Source organism: Oculina patagonica, chromosome 4, assembly GCF_052425735.1.
Source record: "Oculina patagonica isolate OP01 chromosome 4, crgOcupat, whole genome shotgun sequence".
Classification (NCBI taxonomy): domain Eukaryota; kingdom Metazoa; phylum Cnidaria; class Anthozoa; order Scleractinia; family Oculinidae; genus Oculina; species Oculina patagonica.
This window is the reverse complement of record NC_135761.1, coordinates 58,777,017-58,796,541: the sequence shown is the minus strand read 5'-3', so window position 1 is coordinate 58,796,541 and position 19,525 is coordinate 58,777,017. Positions and strand designations below refer to the sequence as shown.

The following is a 19,525-nucleotide window of genomic DNA, read 5'->3' as shown; positions in this document are numbered from 1 at the left end:
GAAGATTATATTTTATTTTGCCTGCAACCATGCCTTGTAAATACGTAAGTAGAATTTTCCTCTCAGTTCCCCTTATTCTGCTTGTCACGCAATCTACCATCCCCGCAAATAGAAATGATTGCGTGACGAACCGAATAAAGATTCGATGTTAAGGGATATAACAGAAAAACACAAGCCATGTCCAAAAATATTTATTTCATTTTAGCTTCAGATATCCTTTATCTATTTCCATGTACATGTAATTCACCATAAGACCAGTACACAGGTCTGTTGTCAAACAAATATGTGTGTTGTGTATTGTAGCGAGGCTTTTGCAGGAGAAGCTCGCAAGTCCAGAGGAGAATGGGGAGAGGCGCTTCTCCTAATTCTCTTCGCGGCTTGAATAAGCTCAAAGAGCCTGGTCGCAAAGGAAATAAAAAGAATTTAAAGGAAATAAATAACAGTCAACTATGTCTTTTTGCTGTTTGATTTCTTTCGTTTCTTTGGTAAAGGTCCTTGTAAGTCTGTATCGGAAGAGTATTCGGTTACTCTCTTCTTCACACTGATCGTCTTCTTCTCCTTCTTCTCTACATCCCTACAAAATGACATAAACTTTGGGTTAGTTCGGAGATCCAGGTGAAGCCTTAAGCGCGGTCAAACGTTTCAAGCAGTGTTCAATTTCGGGGAATTTTTATTATTTTTAAGAGCAAGTATAAGTAAGGATAGATAAAATAGTTGCTGAGTGTAAACATATTTCCATTCCTTCAAATAAGCGAGTATTTTTACTTTTAAAACGCTTCACAACCGAACTGAATACTTTGGCAAATGGCGTCGAGAAGTTCGTATTTACCTGCCGTGCTGTTTTCAACTTTTTTCAGTAAAGCTTCAAAAAATTTAGTAAACCATCGGAATACCGGTAAAGTATCGATCTTTGAATAGTGAAAATTGGAACTTTATCTTTGAAGTACTTTTCTTGTCTTTTTTGTTGTTGTTTTTTTATTTATTTATTTTTTTACCCAGGAACACCGTAAATTCATGACGGCAAAATACAACCTCGACCCCACAATAGAAAAAGTAAAGAGAGAGCCTGCCATCGACGTTGGGCAAAATATTTCCATTCTGGGCTCAGTTGTTCAACGCTATCCACCGGATAAATCACTATCCGGTGGATAAGAATTGACAAAACAAACTACGTATCCACTGGATAGTGATTTATCCGGTGGATAGCTTAATCAGTTCTTTAAAAAAGCTGGGTCTAAACAACAGAGTTTCGCACGGTAAACTCCTTTTTCGTTGAGCGAATCGAAGCAAGTAGCTAAGTATTGAATTTTTCAGCCGTTTCCAAATCCAATCGAGATAAATAGCTGTATTTCTGAAACGTCACAAACCTTTTTCTCTTTCGCGTTTTCTTTTCCTTCGTTGGTTGGAACATTTCTTTAGGGGCCTCTCTCAGAGCGAAACTTTTAGCGACATGACCCAAATGCAGATTCTTGATGTGAAAGATGTGCTTCAAACTGCTGGGATATGTTGCATAGGCTCGTACAAAAGACTGGTAAGCTGAAAGGATAAAAAAAATGATGAGAAGGAGAAAAAAAAATACAATTTTCACCTAAAATGTATCGTCATTACCGCCATCTTGTCCAATTTTGACCACGTTTGGGGCGATCTGCACTACTTGCAAGATACTTCAGCATTGGATAAACAAACAATGCACAAAGAACAAAAACAGTGTCCCTAGCCCTAATAACGATTTAGGCCAGTCGTTTGTAATAAAACCGAACCCATCACGAAATAATAATTATAAACTTTATTCATGTGTTTTATAACGCTCTAGAGAAAACTAATTGGGGACACAAATGAAATTAAATGAAAGAAATCCTAAATACTTTTCATTAAAAAATCTAAATCTAAGAAACAGATACAGTTGTAACCCTTAACAATAACTAGAGAAATAAGTATATATAGAAATAAACATATATAGAAATAATAGATATAATAACAAAACAACAAAAGTAGGCACCCAGGTTTCCTGTTCTCTGTAATATATTCTTTTTTATTTAGTTGCTGCATGCCCTTTGTGTAACGTAAATTATTCTCTGTAAGTAAGCTATGTATTGTAATGTATTGTAATTGTAAGTAAGCTATGTATTGTAATGTATTGTAAGTCAGTGTTAATCAATAAACTGCTTTATCTATAAAAAAATAAAAAATAAAAAGATGTAACATATATACCTAAAAAGCAAAAAGAAAAATCTCAATGATTTGGTAAGTGCAGAATGCAATATGGAACAATTGAAAGTATGATGTTTTATATATGTTCGTGTTTATTTGCTTTATTTTACTTTCGGAAAAACTGTTCACAGGCTACTTGTATTCTTTCCCAGGTGTTCCTTACGTTAATCTTTGCAAACGTAACACGACACTTTTGTTCGTTTGTAACAAAATACTTTTGTTTTCCTTAAAAATGCCGTAACATGAAACTCTTGTTTTTTGTTTGTTTTACGGCGACATCGATGACATTTGTTTAATTTAATTAAGTTACGGTTTAAACTGCACGAAAGACGATTCTCAAAAACTAAAGAACAAATCTAATCAAAAAACATCTTTTTCGAAAGGGTTTTTAAAACGCAGTACAGCTAGGATATCTGTTTCCTGGTTATGAGGAGTTTGACGCCGAAAATCCCGGTGCAAGTTTTTGCCTTCCTAATTACGAAAGCGCTATGAAAGTCTAAAAATCTAATTTAATTAATTTGCGGTTTTCACTTGGCACCACGAATTCTGCAGGAATCCTACCACAAACACGCAATACAAGTGATGTTCATGACGGTTCCAGCATAAAACGTAGACTAAACTGCGCATGCGTTTGGCGTAAAGAACGTTGCCCTAGAACACATAATAAAGTTAGAGTTTCGTTTATGCGCTAATTTTTGTAAATAAATCCAGACGTTTCGGGACTTCTGTCCCTTCATCAGTGGAAAACTAGAACGTCGAGTAGTACCACAACGAGAGCAAAGGGTTTTCTGAAACAAATATATACGTTTGAGATCTTCATATGATAGTAACGTAGATGTGCTCCAGGTTTTACCTAGGGGTACGGTCAGGTGCTCCCCACCCCCACCCCCTCCACAAGGAATAATTAATTAATAGATATTAATTAATTAATTGGTGATTAAAAGTTTACACATTAGCGCGTTAGGGGTTTAGCAGATGACAGCCCACCAAACCATCACAAAAGTGCATTCTGCACTAAAAACTACGATTTACATAAAAGGCATTCCGGGCCACTTTTGTCCATTCAGTACACGATCTTACATAAATACGGACCTAAGTATTTAATTGAATGTTTGCCATATGTAATTGTATTAAATCTTGGGGTCATGAAGTCAGAGTTGCGAAAGTTACATTTATATCGGGTCTGTGAAACAACTCAGCGATGTACTATGGAGACATTCCATTTTTCACTTTGAACATCAGGATAGTTAGATCTTGCAGTCTTCTGTTGTATAACGTTGGTAGGTGTGCTTTCTTTCGAAAGACATAGGACGACAAACACTTCCGAAAGAAAGCTGTGCGTATTCATGCAGACTTCGTATTTGGTGACCGCGTCAAAATTATTCAAGATGGCGGGCTAGGAAAAAGAACTGAAAAGAAACGGCAATATCTAGTGATATTCAAGTGAAATTTAACTTTTTTGTTTTATTTTGTTCTATTTTTTCCAGTTTTATGTAAGGCAGCAAACATAAACCGTTACCTGTCTTTGCCGCATTCAGGTGCCGTTGATCAGAAAGAACGTGATCCTCAAATGAGTTCTGCAAATTAGTGGCGGACTCCTGAGCTCTTTGATCAAGGATCTTCTGAAATGTTGTAAAAAAAAAGTATCAAAGTTTATATTGCATTTGAAATAGAATCAGCGTCTTTATTAGTTTTTCTAATTTAGTTGTTAGTTAGATTAGATTAGATTGTATCTGTAGAGCTAAATACATCATGAAATGACACAATCTTTCGTGTAGGTCTTACCTTGGATTTCTTGTGATTTGCATCGTTTGAAGACACCACAAGAGTATTAAGGACATTGTCGACTGGCAACTCTTCTGGACTACAAAATACAATCAAAATCAAATTGGTACTTCAACTTTGCCTTGATGTTGCATAAAAGCCAGAAAACTAGTGTAAACGGACTGGTGACGCGGAACAGATGAACGGTTTTCTATGATTCCTGGCAAACTAAGAAAAAAGATATCATGAGAAAGATTTAAACTTAGGCGCTGTCCACACTGACCCAGGTAAATTTGAAAACGCATTTGAAATTTTTTTTTTTACACGGATAGGCCAACCGTCCACACTGAAACGGCGTTTTCGGTCACCAAAAACTGTACTTTTCAAAAACGCTCTCCAAAGTGGGTAAATTTGAAAACGCCGGCTAGGTGGTGTAGTGTGGACGACTAAAATGGGCGAAACCTGGACTTAGTCATGTGATCTCTGTCAAAACAAAAGGGGTTTTTTACAATAGCTCTGTGCATGCGTTATAACTCTGCGTGCGATGAAGCCTATCGTTTTCAAATTTACCCGGGTTAATGTGGACGGAAAACATTTTATACGGCCTTTTCCAATTTCTCCGTTTTCTAATTTACCCGGGTTAATGTGCCTTGTCCACATAAACCCGGGTAAATTTGAAAACGCATCTTTTTTTTCTCCGGATAGGCCAACGGTCCACACTGAACCGGCGTTTTCGGTCACTGAAAACGGATGCGTTTTCAAATTTACCTGGGTCAGTGTGGACGGGGCCTAGGCCCCTAATCACTCTGACCAATCACAAAAATCACAGACAATTGAACCAATTGAAAATCGAAGCAAATACATGTGGCCGACACAAAGCGCGGGAAACGAGTGTGGGCGAGCCACACTCGATTGGTTTTGGTTTAAATTCTGATTGGATGAGAAACTGGCACGGGTTTTTAAAACCAATCATTACGTACATAGTAAAGTAAAATTAAAATAAACGCGAACTGCTTTCGACACTTTAGTGAAAACCGCTCTAATACGCTAAATACAATTAAACGGCTGCTTGCAAGGTATAAAAGTAAAAAGTGCAGCAAGCAATCTTGCAAGATATATAATGTACATCATCCACGAACCTAATTCCGTGCTGCTTTAAAGTTTCCAAGTATTCGACCTGAAAACGAAGAGGACAAATAATTGGGATAAGAAAACTGGACTAACCAAATCATTTCATCGGCATAACAGTAGCCTGCGTAGCTGGCGGGAGTCGAGTGCGAGTGCGAGTGCTTGATTAATTAGTAAAACCCTTATGCAATGTAGTTGCTCAGTTTTACGGTTTCAATATCTTCCCTCGCGGCTCGCTCCAAATTCCTCGCGGCTCCGCGGTTCCCTCTCTTTGCCGTTCGCCAGCCCGTCTCAAAGCAAGCACTCGCACTCAAATTCCGCCAGCTACGCAGGCTAGCATAACAGTATTTCGTTTTCAGAGGAAAAACAAAAAATAAAAACAATCAACCAAACCTACTTCGGCTGGAGTTAAAAACAGCAAGGCATTTCCCTGTAGTCCAATTCTCGCCGTACGACCAACTCTGTGAACGTAGTCCGCAGGGTTTCCTGGGGTATTGTACTGAAGCAAACAAAAAACGAAGAAAAGAAAATCAAGATCTGTAAAATCAACCCATTGATATTTGGGGAGATTGGGCACTAACTTAGCACGTAGAACATCTGGAAGCGTCTGTACAGCAACACGATGGCTTGCAATGTAAGCTGAAGCATTCTTACAAAACAACATGCTGAAACAAGTGATACAATGGTGTGCCGATTTATGATATCACGAGGATTGCAAAAGAAAGCGGAGTTAAAAATTCAAATAAACTTTTTGTTCCATTTTCTGCTTCTCGTCACCGCCATTTTGAATTTTTTTTCCGTGCCTCCTCAAACAATCTTGGAAGCACTTGCAAGACTGGGCTTCTGCAGTGGCGGGGATTATGTTTCGCTGTAACATAACATTGCATGTAAGGAATGCTTTAAGAAAGAAAAAGTTGTTTTCTTACCTGGATTATCCAATTAACATGAGGTAAATCTAATCCCCTCGCTGCCACATCCTAAAACACAAAATAAAGCGAATGAATTATTGTGCGGGAAGTATGAATCCGCGAGCGGAAACGTGAATCCCCAAGCCGCAAGATTACCGTATTTACTCGAATAAGCGCCGCGGCGCTTATTTAATTTTTTGCGCCTCAAGTGCGGCGCTTATTCGAGGGCGGCGCTTATTTGAGGGCGGCGCTTATTTAAAATTTGGATGCCGCAAAGAACCTAATCTAAACGAAACTTCTACAAAAACTAAAAGAAGGTCTTTTGATTGTTAGTATTTGTCTCTTACGGAAGAAAATAGTTGCGCTTGCTGTCCCGACAAAGTTCACGGCTTCACAACGTTAACAGAACTGCGTATCAGAATTTTGGATGAAAAAAAAATAATAATAGGCGAGCGGTAAAACATAAAAACTTTGAACTGCGAAACATTGCTTTTGATGAAAAGGAATTTCCAAGGCTGTTTTAGAGTTTCTTTATAGTGCTTTTTTTGATTATACGGAATTCCTCGAATAAACGCCGCATCGGGACTGCGGCGCTTATTCGGGGGCGGCGCTTATTAACTTTTTTGTCCCAAATGCGGCGCTTATTCTAGGGCGGCGCTTATTCGAGTAAATACGGTACATGTAATAAGAGTAGTGCACGTAGGCGATTTTTTCGTAACTGAAATTATGACCAATCACTAGTTGGGAAATTTTTTCTCAAGAGGTGCACAAAAGCGATCATTCACTGCCACCGCAAGCATCTCATCTTGAGGACAAATTTGTTAATTCCAATTCAAAAACTACAAAGAAAGGGAATTCAGCAAATACAGCACTAAACAAACAAACTCTTACCGTACAAAATAAAATACCACTTTTTGCTTCACTGAACCTTTTAAACACGCCCGTTCTATCCTGTAGAGAAAAGACAATTTTGAATTAAATTCAACTGCCGCTTATAAACGATTAAAATTTGCGAAATCCTCTTTCAAGCCAAAAGAAAACCTTTGTACGTCGCAGAAAATTCAATACAGTATTTGTTATCCTCCTACTAAGTTCCCTGCTCGTAATTTTCTTTACCACTGCTCTTTTTATAACTTTTTCCTAAAACGTCTTGCACAGTTTCGAAAAGTTTATACCCTTTCAGGTTTTTTTTTCACTTACCAATTGCGACATGTTGCCGTGGAGTTTGAAGAACGTCAATTGCACTTCTAATAAACAATCACACAAACAAAGTTAAATCAAAACCCTAAATTGTCTAAACTTGAAGGTAAAAGCCTCAATAGTATTCAGACGTTCAAGCAAGACAAGCATATAAAGTAAAATCACTCACGCAGAAGTCAAGCTAAGAAACGTACAACTCACTCGAAAAAGTGTGAAGAGATTCCTTCAAAAGATCACAGTGGAAATCAACAGAGTCCCGGCTCGACAAGAAAACGATCATTTTTGCAGCCGTCGATTCCTGCAAAAAAGTATACTATTAAGTGGCGGGAGGGAGAGATCATTACGACAGCAGGGCCGAGTGGTTAGGGCTCCATACTAGAAAGGTTCAAGTCCTGGGCCCGGTTGCATACTGCAACTTAGAGCAGTTTTCTATTGAGTGTCGTAAAACCAAAACTAAAGTAATTACTCCGGCCAAGCACAAAGGACACAGACAATCCAGTGAACCAATCAAAACTCGAAGCAAATACATGTAGCCGGCACGAAGCGCGGGAAAACGTGCGCGAGCGGGTCACGATTGGTTTTGGTTTTACTCCTGATTGGCTGAGAAAGTGGCGCGAGATTTTTAAACCAATCACTAAGCGAAGTAAAGCAAAACCAAAGCAAATGCAATTTACTTTCGACACTCATTTTTGTGCAACTGCAGATCTCTTGCGAATGATTTTTTTTTTTACACCAGCATTGTGTTTTACATACTCTTTAATCCACCTCTGGCTGATTTAGCCATAATAGTTAGCAAGAAAACCTTCGGGAACACAGGAAATGGTTGCATAAAGTCCCACTTAATCTTAAGTTACAAGCAACTGGGCCCTGACCACTGCCTGGGGTTGTTTCACGGTAGTCCCCAACTAGTACTACTCGTCCATGCTTGTTAATAGCCAACTTGTCTGCCTCCTGCCAGTTGGAGTTTTTACCTCTGTTATGTTTAATTTGTACATTTGTTTCTAATGTTTGCATGCTCGGCCCCATAAGCCCTTGTGCTAAATCAGTTACCAAAGGTACACAAATGTCATTTTTCAAAAAAAAAAAACTCCTCTGACTCAGTTATTAATAAGATGGTAAATTTTTAAGCTCGGTGATAAATAATGAAGTTTCATAAATAATGATTTTTTTTACAACAATGACACGAGCATGGAGTCCCCAACGGGAATCGATTCCCGTCGGGGACTCAATTTTTTTTTTGTCCCATGCTCGTGTCATGGTTGAAAAAAACTTTTCTTCATTACCTCTGACTTATTTTTCCACAGTAAAAACGCGGCTAGGGTCACCAAACGTAGTTTGCTAGGAACGATGATAAATAACTGTTTTAACTGCTGAGGAGTTGTGCAGTTCACATCACTTGAGTTCTAAAAAGGAAAAAATAAACTTCACATATGAATAAAAACAAGCACAAACAAGAATCTGTGGGAGCAAATTTCGCTATCTGAAGAAAATACCTCTCAACAGAGGAGTTTGCAATCATTGATCTGTTTCATGGTTCTCGTGTTATAGAGACTCGACGTGCAAACCAAATGGTCCAAAAACGAAGAAAATCATCTTGCAGGCGAAAATGAGAGAGAGCTAGTGAGGGTGTTGAAACCTAATCAATTCTTACATATTTGTAAAGTGATCACATAGTGTACCTTTGCGTCGTTTTTCGCTTTTCCTGCGTCTCCTCTATCTTCTGCTGTCATGTCAATAAATAAAGGCTTGTGAAGGCTTATGCCTGCCAATCTTTCCACTCCTGTTAGGTAAAGACATAAATCTGCTACCTTCTTTTCACTTTGCAAGCAATTTAATAGCCTGTTCCAGGCGTTCGGTTAGCTGGGGAGCAGTGCAAAAAACGGGATAAGCGCAAAGACCGCGAAGACCGGCGAGTGAAAAAAAAATGGGAAAGGACTAAGGCGAGGGAGCTTTCGCTCGCCGTTTTTCGCGCTGCTCTCCAACTAACAGAACACCTGGGGCGGGTTGTTCAAAAGCCGACTACCACTAACCCAGGATTAAACGTCGACCGAGGATTAAATTCCTCTAGTACAAAATTGTTTTTATTATATAAACATCAGTGAAATACCAGGAAATCTTTCACACGAAAAAATCATATCTATCTTCTCGTGTTCAAATCGATATCCCACTCGTTCGCTGCGCTCACTCGTGAGATATCGATTTGAACACTCGAAGATAAATTTCATATCTCCGCGCAACCATGTAATATCCTCTATCTATTGCTTTTGTTTCGTGGAGCTTGAGATTAGTTAGCGTTAAAACTGGAGGACAGAAAATATAAACAGAAAACCTCAATGAGAAGTTAAAAAACTGAAATAAAAAATCACGCTAATCGAGGATTAGGTTAATCGTGCTTTGAACAACCCGGCCCAGGAACAGGCTAGCAATTTGATGCAGAAAAGACTTGTTGTTATACAATAATACAGAAACTAATTTCTAAAGAAACTAATAAAAGTATAGGATTAAATTAAACTGTTTGAAAGGCGAATCGTCGTTGCTCCAGCTCGCATCTTTTATATCAAAGCCATTGTGCATTATGTAGTATCAGAAACTCACAAGAGTTGCTCAACCCTTATGGGTTTCTGGTAGTATACATATGCATCTGGTAGTATATATATGCATACTGACCTTCATTGAGTGTCGCAGAAAGCAAGACAGTTTGACATCTAACACCAGAAAACAGAGATTTTTTGACAGCAGTAAGAATGGCGGATACGTCTTTTTCAAAACCAAGATCTAACAGCCTGTAAAAAGAGGCAAATAAAATTAAATAAATGCATCTATAACACTACGATAAATAATCTTTTAACATTTTGCAAGAAAAACATACTAGAGAGTCCCACTGCTTTGCACTTTATTTATGGGGTACGATTTAAATATAGTGTCATTTCTTTTTAAACATTTCTTTTATTACAGAGCAACAATCGTTTAAACGAAATTGTGATTTGTGCTAGCCTTCAACTCTTTCCCCGAGATGATGATGACAGATGTAGGTCTGTGTACTGAGATTCGCAAAGTGCCTCTTATTGTTTGTCAACAGCGCATATACATTCACAACCGAGCAAGAACCAATCAGGGACGCTACACGTATCTCTGTAGTCTTACGTCATCAGTGTGGAATTTTCCGGGTCAAATCTTAGACACATGTTTATCTCGCGGGGATGAATTAATCACGTGACGATAGACGTCAGCCAGTTACTCAGACTAGAATGACGTACCTGTCAGCCTCATCAAGGACGATCCATCGGAGTCTATTTAATTCAAGACATTTGGTTTTCTAAAGAACAAAACAATTTCAATTGAAGAATTATGTTAAGAGAATGCCGTAGAAGAAGATGTAACACAAAAGCAGCAGTCAGTTTATAGCCTCCTATGACGACGTTTTTATGGCTCGTCAAGTAATCAAAAGCAAGCAGCCAAAAGAATGACTGCGTAAGACGCTAGTGTGTTTATGAAGTACATATGACAGTTTTGTAGAAAATGGAAGGTATCTCCATCAGCAAGAGAAATGTAGGTAAGACACAATACAAAACGTTACGATACGTTTTTTTATGAAGAGGGAGAGAGGACAAAGTAGAGTTCTATGGGGCATAATGAGTACTAGAGGTCTAGAGCTTTACTTTGCCCTCTCTACCTATTCAGGACTCCTTTAACAGCAGCTAAAAACAGGCTGAGTCAAGCCTACAACTGAAAGATTACAGACCAAGAAATTGCAAGGATGATTGGAAATTGCTGAATACTTTTGTATACAGCTGTACATTTACGCGAGTCAGTGATGTGTGTTTTACCTCAATATGATCCAAAAGTCTTCCTGGAGTTGCAACAAGAACATTAATACCTTTTCTAATTCTGAAAAGAGAGAAACCCCACATGCATTTATACATGTAAGCTTACCGACTTTGTTAGTGATTATTTACTGAACAAAACAAAACCAAATTAGCTAACAAATTGTTATCTTAGTTTCTTGCCCCCGAGTGGGGGATAGGGCATAGCGAGCTTCCAGTGCCTTTAAATATCTGGTACCCGTGGCTAAGGGAAGTACACCCCGATAGAAAATCCCTGGTCCTCCAAGTTGGGGGTTGGGCATGGGGCCAATCACCCCATCCCATAAAAGCAAGGTGATTACATAAACTGGAAATTGGGAAATTGAAAAAAAAAAAAAAAAAAACAGATTGTTACAAAACAAATATTCTAATTCATTACCGAGCTTTCTCAGACTTTCTTCTCTCTCCTCCAGTGACAATTCCTGGTACAACCCACTGAAATGGCTACAAGGATAAAAAAGAACTTCAAGAAAAAAAAACTTGTACACAGTTTGTGATCTCTTATACAGAAAGAAATACAGTCTTATAACTGCATCAATTTTGATCTTCTGCTTAAATATTACTAATTACTATAATTATTTTGCTGTAAATCACAGTCCCTTAAACAAAATATTGAATAATTTGAAAAACTGAGGACCACATCATTATGTGACATACGTACCTTCACAAGTTTTTGCAGCACATCAAAGCTTTGTATAGCAAGCTAGAAAGGGAAATAAAGAATGGTATTTTAATATTAGTTTATTGAATATTAAATTACAGATGACATCAGATATGAATAAATACACTATTTTAACACACCTCTCTTGTAGGAACCAAAATCACAGCATAGGGGCCATCACTTCTCTAAAAATAGTGTTCACAAAAATAGTGATAGATAAATTGCTGTATAGTAATTTAATTTCATTATTAGTGTTACCTAAAAACACTATACTGCATTGACAGAGACACAAAAATAATATTTTTCAATGTGGTAGACTTATTCCTTAACAAGTAATGCCAACTAATTACAAAGTTCAGGGCAGCCAGTCGCTACACTGTGCATTACAGTCACTTACAGTAATTTTTGGTTCAATCTTTTGAAGTGAATGTACAACAGGTACTGCATATGTCAGAGTTTTTCCTGAGAAAAAAACAAAACAAAATAAAGTCACTTAGGAGTACAAAAATATTCAATGAATTGTTGAGGAACCTGACAAAACAAGGAGAGGGAGTGGGAACACGCCACGGATTTAAGTATCACATACAGTGAAGCTAGTATAGCTAAATGCACCTCCAGCTAGCCACTCCATTCTACAGAAACTGGAGTTTTAACTCCCAAAAGGTCTCTAAAGAGCCACCACGCTACATGTAGGCTCTAAAACTTACAGCACTTTATCAAATTAGCACCTACATTGTAAAACTGTACACATACAGTGGCGGATCTAGGGGAGGGCCCGGGGGGGCTGGGCCCCTACCTTATTTTTAGGCCAAAAAAGGCTCATAGGGCCAAAAAAAATATTTTTGACAGTGGGCCCCCCTTATTCTAGGGTCTGGAAAATCACGCCGCCCACTCAGCTGAAGGTCCGGATCCGCCACTGACATACACACAGCACACAAAGTTTCATGGTTGTACCTGTCCCTGTATTTGACTTGACAAACACATCCCTTCCCTCCAGGAGAGAGGGAATGGCAGCTTTTTGCACACTGTAAAAAAAAAATTGTTCAAAGGGTGGATAAGCTATCCACTGTATAAATCACTATCCGGTAGATAGCGAAGAAAATTTTGTATGACATATATCCACTGGATATCCCTTAGCATTATCCACCCTCACCTGTAAACCCCCCTGCAGATTTGAAAAAAGCATCTTTTGAAAACTCCTACAAATTGGTCTTTGTAGAAACTTACCTTGTCATGCTTGTCAATTTTAAGTTATTTTCAAGGTTGGATACCTGGAAAACAAAAGAAGTCAGATAATGAAATCACCACATACATGCAATAACACAAAAATATGATATGGGGGAGATTCAAGGCAACAGCTTATTTGTGTCAAAAAATAAAATAAAATAAAAATAAAACAAAATCTACACAGTACAGCTGTCTAAGCAAAAAATTTACTTGCAGGTTAAGGTTTTGGTCTACAAGTTTTCAAAAAGTTATTGTTTGATGCTTACAATATTAATTGCCTTTGTTTTGACAGATAATAATAAAAGGGCAGTGAATGGTGAAATCCAAGACTTGCCAAAATACTGAAAATCCAGGACTGAGTCTTATTAAACAATTCAAGAAAGAGACTTTGTGACTCATCACAAAGGTTTCCAAGATCTTTAATGAATAACAGATAAAAATCAAATTTGAACCAGAGCATGCACATACATGTAGTTAGGAGAATGTTACACAACTTTGTTTGTATAGCTTACATGTACATGAATACAACATGTACAATGAGTGATTTTCAATTTATATGCTATTAAACACTGCCTAAGCTACAAAGTGTACTCTTACTCAGAGTTAAATGCCCAGTAAATGAACAAAAACATCACTGTACAATTAATTTTTTACCATAAAAGCAGAAAGGTCCAGGTCACTAAATTTATCACCAGAGAACACCTTATCACTTTGTTTGTTGCTTTCTCTGACAGATGATCCATTACTGCAAAAAATTGGTTTGTACATGTATTTTACAAATTTATCACATGTCTACTTAGAAAATTGTTTCGATTAGCTGATCATGAATTTAGTTTGTATACATTAGCCCTCTCCTGTAATAATTCTCCCCTACACTAGTTAAAACCAGATAATTCAAGGCCTCAATAATTTCAACCTCTGGTAACTTAAACCTTTTACAATTCCTCTCTCTGCCATTTCCTAATTAGAATAACTAATTTTACCCTCAAGAAATTAGCCTGCGAATACAGCCGCCTCTCATTCGCGTCCCCCAACGAAAAGCGAAACACGAAGAAAGACGTCTGCGATTCACGGCCAGAAATTCCATACTGATGACGTAAATCTGTCCAGAATCCGGACAGGAGCGCTGATTGGTCAGCTAGTTAATTTACATAATGTATGCGAAATATAACACTTCATGACACGAACGGTAAAAAACTGGATGTTATTGCGGACTAAAAGTTGACCGGGGGAAGGATCGTGAAACTACACCAAAGCTATACCTTGGAATTTCTATAATATCTATAATTCATATGTAATTGGGAAACAAAAAGAAACTGCTTTATAATAAGATGAACGACCTCAAAGATGTACAGAAAGGACGCGCCACAGCGGCCGTTAAAAATAGATCAATTTTGTCACCTAACTTTTATTGTTGACATAAAGGCAGCCGGCAAAACAAACAAGCAACAAAAATGTGAAATACAGATAACCTGAACGACCTGAACCATCCACAACCAAAGAATAAATGCTATAGAAAAACAGAATTTTAAGTTGACAAACAGCGGGGAAAGAAGAAACGAACTCAGAGGAATTGTTATGATCGTTGCGGTATCGGTATTTACGGCCCAACACCTCCGAGAGTTGCGCTCAAGTTCCAAAACAATGTCATCTAGTGATTTCGCAGCTTATTTTTCCAAATTTTACTAATGTGCAACTCGTATAGGGATTTCTAATTTTCGCGATGAAGTTGTCCGGTGTAAATGACCCCTAAATGTGTCCTTGACTGCCTTGAAAGTGTTTGTGATCAAAGCAAAAAATACAATTATGCAAGACCAACTGCGTGTGGTGTGGGAAATCTAATTAGTGGTTAACGTCATCAGTATGGAATTTCTGGCCGTGAATCGCAGACGTCTTTCTTCGTGTTTCGCTTTTCGTTGCGGGACGCGAATGAGAGGCGGCTGTATTCGCAGGCTATCAAGAAATTGACCCCCTCCCTTCCCCAATCATATAACTATATAACTTACATGTAAATGCAGAGGCAAGCGTGGCTGAGTGGTTTGGGGCACTGGTGTTGTTATCCAGAGGTCCCCGGTTTAAGACCTTCCCTTGCCACTAGCTGGATTTCTTTCTCGCATTTCCCGAGTTCAAATCCTCAACCACGCTATGTATATAGCCGACTGGTCTGCCTCCTGCCAGTTGGGTTTTTAACCTTGTTATGTTCATTTAAAAATATTTGTTTCCTCTGTTTCAGTGGCATGCCTGTAAACTAGCTATCTCGTAGAGATATGAAGTGCATGACCACTATAAAACAACATTTATAATTTAACCCTTTTTCAATTGCCCTCGAACATTTAAGTTATCAGGAATCGACTGTTAAACTTGCAAGCTACTCTCCCCTGTAAGATGCAACAAAAAATTAATAATAATACACAGTATTTATAACCATTACACCAACCTTGTAGACAATTTTGGAATTGTGGGATTGTACTTGAATAAACTTGAAATGACCTGTAATGTTACAAGTGGTACACACAGTAAAAATAAGAACGTGTTGTCAATATTTTAATACAAGTTACATGTAATATATACCTTTGTTGCTTTACAGTATTTAAATTGATTAAGCGCCCTGGGCGCTTATTAAATTTTTGGACCTTGAGGGTGGGCGCTTATTCGAGGTGGGCGCTTATTCGAGGCTGGGCGCTTATTTAATTTTCACCATATTTAGTAAGTAGTACATTGATTCTGCAAGAAAACAATGTACTAGACATGAAGGTGTACAAAAGCTGAATTTGAAACGTTCATTGAAAGTTTCAGTAAAAAAAAAAACTATAAAAAAAAATTTGGTCTTCGGGATATAGTCCCTTCTTAAGTAGTACGTAGTCAATTTTAATCTCAACTTCAACAATAACCAAAATTCCTCTTGTGCCCTCATTTAAGCGGGGTGGGGGTGGGCGCTTATTCGAGGCTGGGTGCTTATTAACTTTTCTACCTATGGGGTGGGCACTTATTTGACTGGGTGCTTATTTGAGGTTGGGGGCTTAATCGAATAAATATGGTAATCATTCTCAAGTCACAAGGCACTAAAAGCTTAAAAGGGTATGTTTTCAAAATGCTGCATATTGATACAGTATCCATGTAGGAATAAGATATATTTAATGTAAAATATTATAATTAAATAAACATCAACCTGAAATTTCTTTTTTGGCTGCTTATCAGGGAAGCTGCCATGGTTTTGAGCGACAGAAGAACTGCTACTATCAACCTAAGAATTAAAGAAAAAAGAATTAATTAAAAAAGTTATACAAGGAGATGATCACGTGGATGCAGAAAGAATAAATTAATATACTATAGTGGAACCCCCAGATAACGACCCTCAATAAAATGATATTCCTGGAATAACGATAAATATTCTTTATCCGCTCAATAAAATATTTGGAAAGAACATATAACAAAGTGTTCATTGTCCTTTTTTAAGTCTGCTTACCTTAGATTCTTTAATTGGCTTTGTGATGGATGTGTGAGCAGTTTCTTTTTGTTGGTACTGTAAAGGCTTTCCAGATCTCGATATTGCTTTACTCTTGGGAAAGGGTTCCCTCACATTAGGTTTCAAGTATTGTTTTCTTTTCTGTAGTTTTCTTTCTCTCCACTAAAAACAAAATGAAACAAATAAACAAAGAAATCCTTAAAAACCTTTATGTTAATAAGCACTTTACAATGACTGCCCTCAAAGGAAACAGTACTAGTAGGGGGACAGGAGCGTGGGAGGGGGGTGGGGTGAGGGAGCACAGAAGAATAGAAGGCAGGAGAAGTTCCCAAGGTGGTGAGAACCACGACAATATGAGAAAAATTCTGCAACATTTCGTAATATTTTGCAATAGAAATAGAAAATGAGGCAGGGACCACTAAAGAAAAGGGGTGGGAATTGGGAGTAAAAGGTTCAGGAAAAGGTAGATTCAGACCTCCCTGTCGCCCCCTCCTCCTCCTCACCCTCCCCCCAAAACAACGAGTCTACCCTGTTTCTGCCTTTTCCTTCCCCGTTACTAAAATTCCAACATTCTTAATGTGAAATCAAGAAGTCAACTGGAAATGCACAAAGAATTGCCATGGCAGTCTAAAGATGCATGACCTCCACACTGCAGGCTCCCTAGGGGATCAAAGAAGGGAAGGTGCATACAGGGGCTTCCCTTTGACAACTGCATGCCTTATGTTTCTTATTTCTCCAATCTCCCATGCACAGTGCACATTTGTACATGAATACAACAGATGCCACAGAGTGACTTTATTTTCAATGTTCAAGTTGTTGATTCCCTGATAGTTTTACAGTTTTGCAGCATGACACATAATTTTAAACTCACCTCAACTAAAAAAATAACAACCATAATTTCAGTATACCGCCGCCTGGTTAGCTCAGTTGGTAGAGCGCCGGACTGCTGTGCGGGAGGTTGTGGGTTCGAACCCCAGACCGGACCAACACTCAGGGTCTTAAAATAACTGAGGAGAATGTGCTGCCTTTGTAATTACATCTGCAAATGGTTAGACATTCTAGTCTTCTCGGAAAAGGACGATAAACCGTAGGTCCCGTCTCCTGTATCCTCAGTCTTATAACAGAGGACGTTAAAGAACCCACACACTATTCGCAAAGAGTAGGGCACGAAGTTCCCGGTGTTGTGGTCTGGCCTTTGTGTAATAAATTACAGTATGTGTACAGCGCATTTGAACATTACATATGAAAAATGCGCTATATAAATTGATTATCATTATCATTATCATTATACAGTGAACCAAATGAACGTAAAGCCAGTGTTTTAAGCTAATTTTGATTTATTCCATTAGTGAACAATTTCGTAATTCTCACAAAAACTACACGTGGAACTTTGTGTAGACGTTTTGAAGAGAAACTGCACTCAGTGTTCAGCTGTTTTTGGGCCGGGAATGCTGGAAATGTAAAGGATTTTTCTACAAAAGCCTTCGCACGTTTAAGCTTAATATGTACAATCGGTGATCATAGTGGAGTCAGCAATAAGATCTAGATCGAGTTGGTTTGAAGGTTTGAACTTTTCAGTAAGCTGAGCTTAAATTGAATTGAATTGAAGCTGAGCTTGATAATAATTTAAGGTTATTTTACCTTCAATTTCCTGTCTCTATTCCCCTGATTGGTGTCTTCTTGTCCATCACTGTGAGAAAAAAGATTCAAAAGCAACCCGTCGTCTTCAGCCATAGTTTAAAACTCCGACAATTTCAAGCGATCGTGGCCGCCATGTTGTAAATACCGTCACGTGGAACAGAACTTCTAAGCGGTCAACATCAAAAACAAGGAGTACGTCATATAAGTGAACTCACCGTGACGTTCAGATCTACGACGTACTGCCAATGAAATACAAAAATATAAATTCTCACTAAATGAGTTGAAAGTGCCTTTAAAAGTAAGTTCAGAGTTCGCCTGGTCAGCGTCTACTTCCCTGATGAGGAGGGTGCTATGGGGGTACCAGTCGATATTTTTGCATTTCTACTAAGCATCTTCTATTTATTTCTAATTTCTTCTTACAGCGATATTCGTCCTTTTCTTTCCTCACGTCACTGATAAAAAAAAAATACTTACGAGTGCCTCTATTTTGATATCATAAGTAATCTTGGGATCTTTGTTAAAGTCTTTCTTCATTGTCTCTCTCGTACTCATAATCTCGCTATTTTCCCCTTTTAGTCGTTCTGCATCAGCAGTTGCCGTGTCGGGGAACGAGGTTGCCATCGGTAAATCTTTTTTGATGTAGGACTTGACGTCAATCGTCGTAATAGATTCTTCTTCTAATTGGTCGCCGCTAGCCGGTTAGCTGGAATAACCGGGGATTGGAAAAGAAAACGGAGAAATATTTTGATGAATAACAAATCATTAATATGTTAGCTGGTAACGCAGCGGGACAGGTAAATGTCGAATAGCTTTGCTGTTAGGAAAAAAATTGTGATTTTTTTTAACAAAAAATAGTTTATTAAGTATAGAATGTATATTTAACGCAAATGCTGCTCGAAACGTCTGGAACTTTTAACTATTTTAAAGCACTTTCAACTCATTTAGTGAGAACTTTATTATATTTTTGTACTTTTACAAGTGCCACGCAGCACAAGGAAATTTATTTTTCCATTTATCATTGCCAATGAAATAGCTGCTAAGCGCAAAGTGATCTCCATTGTTGCGTCAAAGCGGTAAAACACGACTTTTGAAAACGGACGTCGCTGAGATGCTGCGAGATAAAAGTTTAAAAAGTCTACTTTATTCAATGTCGATCGTTTGCAAAGCAGCACTTAGCCTCCAGAACAGGTGGTTTATTTTTTGCGGGGTTATTTCGCGCTTCGACCCGCAAAATAAACCGCCTGTTCTGCAGGCTAAGCAGCACTATACTTGGTGCTAGTATCCATTGCACTGCAAAAACAAACAAACGAGGGAAAAGAGAAATTGAGAAATGTTTGTTTTATTGATTTATTTGTCAATTAAGATTTTGAGCCTTTCGTGTGTTCGTATGTGTTTTAGTGTGTTGGTTAACATCAGCCCAAGTTAAATTATGATTTACTTTTTACTTCAAGACTGT

The 19,525-nt window shown here is 38.1% G+C and overlaps 2 protein-coding genes across 3 annotated transcripts in view; both read right to left on the bottom strand.

Annotated features, from left to right (window-relative positions):
• LOC144650905 (uncharacterized) overlaps nucleotides 1–19,525 on the bottom strand; it is a 152,466-nt gene that overhangs the window by 7,770 nt on the left and 125,171 nt on the right. The gene's annotated exons all lie outside the window — the stretch shown is intronic.
• LOC144650907 (ATP-dependent DNA helicase DDX31-like) lies at nucleotides 232–18,221 on the bottom strand. 2 transcript variants are annotated; one of them, XM_078510705.1, is made up of 26 exons: nucleotides 18,070–18,221; nucleotides 16,429–16,590; nucleotides 16,132–16,206; nucleotides 15,400–15,452; nucleotides 13,617–13,707; nucleotides 12,963–13,006; nucleotides 12,690–12,760; nucleotides 12,133–12,197; nucleotides 11,876–11,920; nucleotides 11,736–11,777; nucleotides 11,454–11,518; nucleotides 11,039–11,099; nucleotides 10,469–10,527; nucleotides 9,879–9,994; nucleotides 8,891–8,991; nucleotides 8,495–8,614; nucleotides 7,413–7,509; nucleotides 7,212–7,258; nucleotides 6,903–6,962; nucleotides 6,030–6,080; nucleotides 5,501–5,602; nucleotides 5,115–5,152; nucleotides 3,997–4,075; nucleotides 3,731–3,833; nucleotides 1,364–1,536; nucleotides 232–564 (listed from the first exon to the last, which is right to left on the bottom strand). In XM_078510705.1, the coding sequence occupies exons 1-26, from the start codon at nucleotides 18,160–18,162 to the stop codon at nucleotides 448–450; spliced, it is 2,130 nt and encodes a 709-aa protein (XP_078366831.1). In that variant the 5' UTR covers nucleotides 18,163–18,221; the 3' UTR covers nucleotides 232–447. The 2 variants fall into 2 exon arrangements, with proteins under 2 accessions (XP_078366831.1, XP_078366830.1); XM_078510704.1 differs by having other exon boundaries at nucleotides 232–574; nucleotides 1,368–1,536.